Genomic DNA, 8,272 nt, shown 5'->3' with positions numbered 1-8,272 from the left:
ACCATACAAAGAAACATTCAAATTGGGACTAAATAATATGACCAAGGTCCTTAATTAGGGCATGGTAAAATACTCCTTTAACTAGATAGACCTCATTTGTATTTTAGACAATTATGCATACCAGCCATTTCTACTTTCCTATCTTTGTTTGACTTCATTTGATTTACTCTTAATGCTCTTGAATTTAAAATATTGGACAAACATCTTCTACTTTGTTTGTTATAAGTGAAGGGTGGTGCGGTAAGATTTAAACAAAAGCCAAAAATGTCATATTACATAATCGTCCCAGTGATTTGTTTCTTTTTGTGAAAAATCGTCCTTGTGATTTTGGGACCCATACCACGGTATCTATTATGCTCTTCTTCACAATAAAGTTGCAGGTTTTGACTCATTTAATTTGGGTTAGGCCATAGTTGTCTGAGGTTCATCCGTGGTCAGTTTTTGCGCACCTTGATTACATCCATAGACTGAGCTTTGTAGTCCGCAAAGGTTGAACTCATGACCTTTTCATTGAGAAATATGGATCTTACCACTCTACTAATTAACCCGCATTGATAGTTTGGATAAGGTGAAAAGGACATTAATGGCCAGAGCCATGATCTTGAATGGTAGCCTTTGTTCCTCCCAGACCTTTTTATTATGTATTTACCATGTATTAAGGTAGGACCCATCTGAGTTTTTTTTTACATCCTCAAGGGAGCTTTTTATATTAATGCCGTTGAGTGGGTGCGAACCCAAGACCTTCCCTAAGGAAGTTGGATATTTAACCGCTTTAACATACCACCTTTGGTACCCATCTGAGTTTTATTGAAGTCTTACTTCAAATTCATCATCTTGACACTTAAAAATAGACTACGCCGCCCTTAATGAGCAGTAAAGAAGTATTTAAAGGTCACAAAACCCTATTCTTAATACGTAGAAGTACACAAAAACCGCAAATCTCCAATAGATCTGCACTGAATTTATTTTTTTTAATAGGTGACAAAAGTAAATATTAGAGCAAGCTGATGTAAAATTAAAAACTCCTCCTTATTAAAAACAAGGTTCACTGGTTACAATCTCATGAGCCATGAAGACGAAACCAACAGTACTAGACTGCTAGCATTTCAAGTAAAGCACAGAGTAAGACACAGACATCGCTGCTAGCACTACGATCGACCATAGTGCTTGAGGAACAAACAAAGCAGTAGAGGAGGAGGAGGAGGAGGAGGAGGAGGAGGAGGAGGAGTTTATTAGATGGTGAGCTCCTCAAGCAGGGAGTTTTATGAGGGACGACCTCTTCTTAAGCACTTCATCAAGGGAGGAAGGACAGTAGGAGTCGAACTTGGAAGCCAGATCTTCACAGTATGGCTTAAGTGCCTCCGGCACACTTAGGTAACAGACGCATTTGGTGCACAATGAAGCATCCGCGCAGTGACAGTAAGGAATGTATGCTCTTGTGCAAACGCAGCTGTTGCACCAGCTAAGGTCCCCAGTACTCTTTCCTGTCAAACAAGGTAAAAAACACCATATCATAATCTCAACCAACTCTGAAAGAAAGATTTTTGTACATACACAGAAATACAATACCATCTGGAATTTCAATGGCTGCGAGAAGCTTCGCAACGTCGAACCTCACAGCAGCCAACGGAGCAGGCAGTGCTGCCAGAGAGAACAACACCATTGCTGTTATCACCATCGTCACCTTCTTCACATTCATCTCTAGCTATCTCGATCGATTTCTTAATTACTTAAAAACTTGTTGCTCTAGTTAGCTCACAACTACCAAGCTCATTGCTCCTCCCATATTTATAGCCGGGGCAAGCTATTTGCTTTTACTAAATTGCCCTTCTGAGGATAACTCGTTCATGTAGAAGTGCAATATCACATGATTAATTGGTTTCTGCTAAGACTGTCTGAACGTTTTTTAGACTGATAAGATGATCTGACTAACCCATGCTGCTGCAAATGCTACACGAGCAAACAGCAATTTGTTTCCATTTATCTAGATAATATGTAAGAGCATGTCTAATTTCACAGATTAACATTAATTAATAAATAAATATCCTTTACTTCTTTTAGTAGAAACAATTTTTCCATGCAAAACATATGTCACATCCACATCTCTAAGTCGACCCTCTCTATTATTGCAGTGCATTATTAGGGTGGGGGGCATGAGGGCAGAGTGGATAAGAAATGGGACACACATAACCACACAAAATTGTATTCCCGTTCTCTTGTTTTAACATTCATAATTATGGACCACCTTATTCTTACACCCCAAAATAAATAAATAAAACTTGGGCAAACTAACAGTGTTAAATTAATTAAGAAACAAACAAACACCTTTTTTGTTTTTTCTCATAATAAGTAATTTCCATTTTCGTGTGACCGCAATTGTGGCACAAAATTCAAGGAATAAATTAAAAGCCGACTATACGAATCAGTGAATTGTCCTTTTGATTCTTGAGGTGCATATGCAAAACATTCTCATTTTTGAGCGATATAATATGACTCACATCTCTATCCCTGTCAGTATGGTCTTTATTATTATCGCATTGCATTAGTGAGGTGGGCCATTGGGCAGACGGGATCAGAAATGGTACATCCACAATAACCACGCGAAATTGTACTACACACTTAGCTAACACCCAATTGTTATTAGTTTTCAGTATGGTTTTTTCGTGGGCCCAGTTCCTCTTTAACCCATTTTGTACTTTTCGTTTTATTCCTAGCGAGGCTAACTCAGTAGTTGATATCCTAGCCCGTGAGGCATTGTCACATGGGAGTATGACAATTTTGCCTGAGTCCAGTCCGTGGTTGAGTGATCTCTGTAATCATGATTCCATGAGTTCTTTTGAATAAATTTATCTTTCACCAAAAAAATTGTTATTAGTTTATTAGTTCATATAAAAAAGTACAAACTAATGAAGAGAAAATAAAAACAAAGACAAGATGAATTTTTAATACTTATAAACAGATATAGTGTGTCGATGATATACCGCCGTGTCGCTGGAGAGCGACAAACTTATACAAAAAGTCGATGATATATTGCCGATTTTCGTGAAAAGTTGATTTTTTGGCGATATATCGCCAAAATTCACCATATTTTTTAAGAATTTCATTCGTTTTTCATCGATTTTTCATTCGATTTTTGTCAAAATGACGTAAGACCTCTATGGGCTCTAGGGGCGCTGCCCCCAGACCCCCCCCGCTCCTCGAGGAGCAGGACCTTGTGTCTATGGGCAACAAAATGTGAAGCATGAGTCATACTCAACATAATTATATAATGAATTGTAGAGTTTAATATTTCTCTTCACCAGTTGTGTATTTATATTCTCTTTACATATTTACATTAGTTTATATGAGTTTTTCAAACTTCAAGTTTTGGTTGCATATAGCCTAGCCTGGTGCCGATCGAAACTTTAGATTAAGTGATGTTTTAGGCCATAATAATGCTTCCAGTGTGTTTATTGGCCTCAAATTAGGCAACTCAACAAAATTCAAGCCAAAACGACCTTAAATAGTCTTTAAAACTAGGGTCAAATTTTCATCGACACCCCTGTCAAAAGTCGCCGACATATTGACGAAATATCGTCGTGTCAGTGGAGTCGTCAGTCACCGACACAGCAACATTGTCCGATAGGTCGGACCTTGGGTGAGACTTGAGAGTATACGAACAATACAAGTAACGTGAATGACACAGCAACATTGTCCGATAGGTCGGACCTTTGGTGAGACTTGAGAGTATACGAACAATACAAGTAACGTGAATGATAAAGTTAAGTTTCGAAAAAAGTGAATATGAACTACATTGAGCCACACACATTTTTCCATTTGGTTTTTTCAAATTTTGTGGCAGCGAATCCGAGACAAGACGGTGGAGAAAGAAAGAGAGAGAAGTGGGTGAGTCAACAAACGACGTGTGTCCGAACTTTCCTTTATAATTCGGAAAAAACCGCGAGATTTCAATAAATAAATAAATAAAACAATAAATAGTAGAAAAATCAGCCATTTTTCATGGATATTTGGTAAAAAATCGTATCGATGTTATTTTTGTAACACCAGCTTCTAAAATGTCGAAATATCGCCATTGTTTCGGCGATGTTCCGCCAATTTTTACTACCATACTAGCTAGCTAGCTACTTGCAAGATCGTAACCATTGTGCGTGCTTAAGTAGTTAAGGAGAGTATTATTTGATACTTAAAGTGAACTCAGATAAAGCTTGTTAACGTTCTTGTGTCATAGATGCATTTTTCATCCGTTGTTTCATGTGGCGGATTTTTTTAAAAATTTTTCGATACAAATCACTTTTTATATTATATATAAAATGTAAATATTATATATATAATTTTGCGAGAATTAAACTCACGACCTTTTCCTTAAGATGTATTGATTTTACCACTATAACAAGCTCGTTGTTTCATACGGCGGAATTAAAAGATTAAATCTCAACCCACAATTGTTGAAATTGAACCCGCTGTCTCGCCCCTTAGAAGATTATGCTTTTGTTTCTAGAGAGAGAGAGAGCCTTTTTTTTCTTTTCTTTTCTTTTTTTTTTTTTTTTTTTTTTTTTTTTGGTAATTAAACTTCTATTGAAAAAGACGGGAACAACACACTGGGCTTAACTCCGTCGAGTCAAGGAACCAGGGATTGGAAAGTGGGCAAAACGTCCTCCCCGAAACAGACGCGGCCTTCCTAGTCAGGCGGTCAGCCACACTGTTACCTAACCTGGGAACATAAGAAAACTTACAATCCACAATGGACAAACCCAACTGGATAATGTCCGATACAACGTCCTCTCTTGCTACTACGGCTGTTGGCATACCTCCATTAATGGAATTTATGAGTTCCAAGCTATCAGACTCAGCAATAATGTAGTCAATTCCTTCACCAATGGCCAATATAAGACCTTCTCTCATTGCTAAGGCCTCCCCCAGCAAAACGTCACCAAACCGGACTGGGTCAGAAACTGCAAGGCGAACCTCTCCCGTATGGGTTCTAATGACAAATCCAATGCCTGAACCATTAGAGTTAAGACTCGCATCTGAATTTAGCTTGAAGTAAGGTTCCATGGGTGTCCTCCATTTGGGTCTCTGATCCACTTTCCGCTTCTGGACCACTTCACTTGGGCTTGAGGTGAGGATGAGTTGTTTGGCCTGAAGGAAAGTCTCCCATTCCTTCACTGCTCTACATGCCGTCACATCAGGCTGCATTGATGACCCATCAAACATAAACCTGTTTCGATCCTTCCAGATATTCCAGCACAAATATGATGCCAAGCCCGCTAACTCCTTGGAGCTCTTTTTCTCCTTGCTAAGAAATTTCCAGCTTTCATTAAATCGATGGAGCTTTGGTTCATTTGGGGGATGGTAACCAAGCGGGGAGGCGTGCCACACTACTCTAGCAAAATCACATTCAAACAAAATGTGATCAATAGATTCAAGGGCTCCACCACAACGCTGGCAACTGGGATCAATGTTGATTTGTCTACGAACCAAATTTTCAGTAGATGAGACACCGCCCGCACATGCTCTCCACATAAAACTTCTCACCTTTGGTTCTGAGTCACAACTCCAGATGTTTCTCCAAGTTTCTTTGCATACCTCGTCTGTCCTGCTCACAAGAGTGCTATCCATCCGATTCTTGAGCATATGGTATGCTGATTTCGAAGTAAACACCCCATTTCTTGTCTCTCCCCAAATCTGACTATCCTCTTTAGGAAACACACTTAATGGTATACTTAAGATAGCATCCACATCTTCTTGATGAAACATGGACCTGATCAAGTCTTCCTTCCAACATCTTGTGCTAGCATCTATTAGATCAGCCACCCATGTATATGCATCCGATTGATATTCTAAATGCTTTATCCGCTTCTCAGAGTGCAATGGTATCCATTTATCCTTCCAAATATGAATTTTATCTCCTTTCCCGACCACCCATACCAAACCTTCCATCAGATATTTCCTTCCTTCCAATATCCCTTTCCATGCCCAAGAAGCATTGGCATTCTTCTTTGCTTCCAGAAAGGAACTATTTGGGAAATAAAGACTCTTAAAGAATTCAGCCCAAAAAGAGGTGGGGTTGCTCACAGTCTCCAAGCAAGCTTCCACAAAGCCATGTTTAATGGATGTAAAATCATTCTCCATTCACCACATACAATTATGATATGGAGTAAATGCCAAAAATATCAATTATGAGTCACAATCACATATATCGATAAGATGCACATATATCGATAAGTCACATCTCCATCTTTATCACTGCATTATTATGGTCCCCTTGGTCATTACTGCAAAATCCACAGACGCTATCATAAAGAAAAACAGAAATGGTAGATTTTGGGCCCGTTTAATTAGGTCGGTGGATTTCAAAATGTCTGACATGATTAAAATAATTTCGTATCATTCCAAAGCAGTTGAATGTCCAGAAACTTGGATAAAAAAATATTTTGTATCATGTCCCAAGGAGATTGTGTTTTAGTTTAGGTAACTCTCTGTGAGTGAATTTTTTTGTTTTGGTGAAGTCTGTGAGTGAACCACGTTTACTGAATGTATAAAAAAATTTGAGTTAAACAAACTTGAAAGATTCATTGAATAAAACTATTTAAACCAAGAGATAAGGACAATAACAAGGATGAATCAATCAAAAACATTGGAAGAAAACGAGCTCGCTTAGTTAAAAAATTCAGTTAAGTCCTTAGCAGATAGCTAAAATGAATAAAATTAAAAACAGAGCTTGAACAAGGCTATAACACCTCCAATCTAGAGATGATGGAAAGCTTTGTAGGCTAGAACTACTTGCGTGCAATTCAAGTTGATTTGTAAGTTTGATATACCCAAACGTCTCCTTAGAAGCAATTCATCTCTCACAGCTTCATACTTCACAGTTATAGTTGAGTTATCATGGACAAATTTATCCTATTTCACTCATTGGATTCTGGGACTATGTATCAAGAACCCTCTGCCTTTTACTGAGCCTTCGGAATAAACTAAAGAAAGATCAAATAGTATATTTGTGACTCATTTTCATAGTATTTCTGATGTTGTTGCACATGAACATATATAATCTATATTCGCTGTTATTATCAAATATCAATATACCTTGACAATTTTCCTTAACTCATGCTAAAACAAGTCTTACACTCATATACAAGATGATAGTATTCTTTTGCCTTACTTGTCCAAAAACTAGAAGGATATTTTAATTTCACAATTTTTTCTTGTGAAAACGTTTTCCAATCTCCTCATACAATTACAACATATAATAAATGCCAAAATTTTCAATCAATAAATTGCCATTTGTATTTTCTTTGGGCAAAACAAGCCAAATGAGTCAGAATCTTATTGCTATGTCACACCCTTTCCTTATTACTACATTATTATGGTCTGGTGCACTTGGTCATTAATGGCAAAATGTAAAGACGCAAGTTATTTTCATTCCACATACGCCAATGAAACCTTATCTTATCACAAGAATCACAAAAATTAGAAACTACTCCTTATAATTTATTGACAAACAATTTACGTACAATAGATTAAACTGCTTAACCAGAGGAAGGGGGTCTCCACCAAACTAAAAGAGTCATGAGAAACATGGCTTTTGTTTTGAGTGATAATCAGTAAACAAAATCATCATTGTGCCCTTTCTGCAATGCCCTTTTATTTCAATTCACGTCTAGCTTTTTCAATTCAATTTTTTCTCTTTGATGAAATTCCTGTAAAAAAAGAGATTTTAGTTAAAAAAAGATTTTTGTATAGCAAACAAATCCATTTATTTGTATATTTTTTTCTAAGTAGGGGAGGGGGTTTATAGGAACAACTATATATATATATATATATATATATATATATATATATATATATATATATATCCTCTACCAAATAAGATTTGTGTATGTTCAATATCATAACATCAATTGATAAACCTAAGTTACTAGACCGTCAATTTTTTTTCCCTCTTCAAAATAATTTGGTGACTTGTCTTGTATCACAATTAAAAATCAAAATAAAACATGCTTGATGGAATTTTCACTCTAGATTCTTTACCTATTATGGTAGTAGTGTGACTTCAATGCATAAATGCGCAACACCGTGAAGCCGATGGTCGAGATCAAAATATGGACCAATATTTCAATCTTAACCGTCCATTTTGGTTTGTTCGTAAACAGAAATGGACGGTCGAGATCGAAATATCAATCGAGATTTTGATCTCGACCGTTGGCTTCACGGTGCTACGCATTTAATGCGCATCACTGAAGTGAAACTCGTTATGGTAGAGATATGTACT

General features: G+C 37.1%; 1 protein-coding gene across 1 annotated transcript; it reads right to left on the bottom strand.

The window, feature by feature from the left end:
• Positions 1-921: 921 nt before the first annotated feature.
• LOC149009310 (uncharacterized) lies at positions 922-1,749 on the bottom strand. Its single transcript, XM_089164123.1, has 2 exons — positions 1,570-1,749; positions 922-1,484 (listed from the first exon to the last, which is right to left on the bottom strand). Exons 1-2 carry the CDS (start codon positions 1,697-1,699, stop codon positions 1,249-1,251), a joined length of 366 nt encoding a protein of 121 aa, XP_089020249.1. The 5' UTR covers positions 1,700-1,749; the 3' UTR covers positions 922-1,248.
• Positions 1,750-8,272: the final 6,523 nt, after the last annotated feature.

This window comes from Hakea prostrata, chromosome 7 (assembly GCF_041222555.1).
Source record: "Hakea prostrata isolate BN-2017 chromosome 7, UWA_Hpros_2, whole genome shotgun sequence".
Lineage (NCBI taxonomy): Eukaryota > Viridiplantae > Streptophyta > Magnoliopsida > Proteales > Proteaceae > Hakea > Hakea prostrata.
The sequence above is the reverse complement of the archived record's forward strand: the minus strand, read 5'-3'. Positions and strand labels throughout refer to the sequence as shown.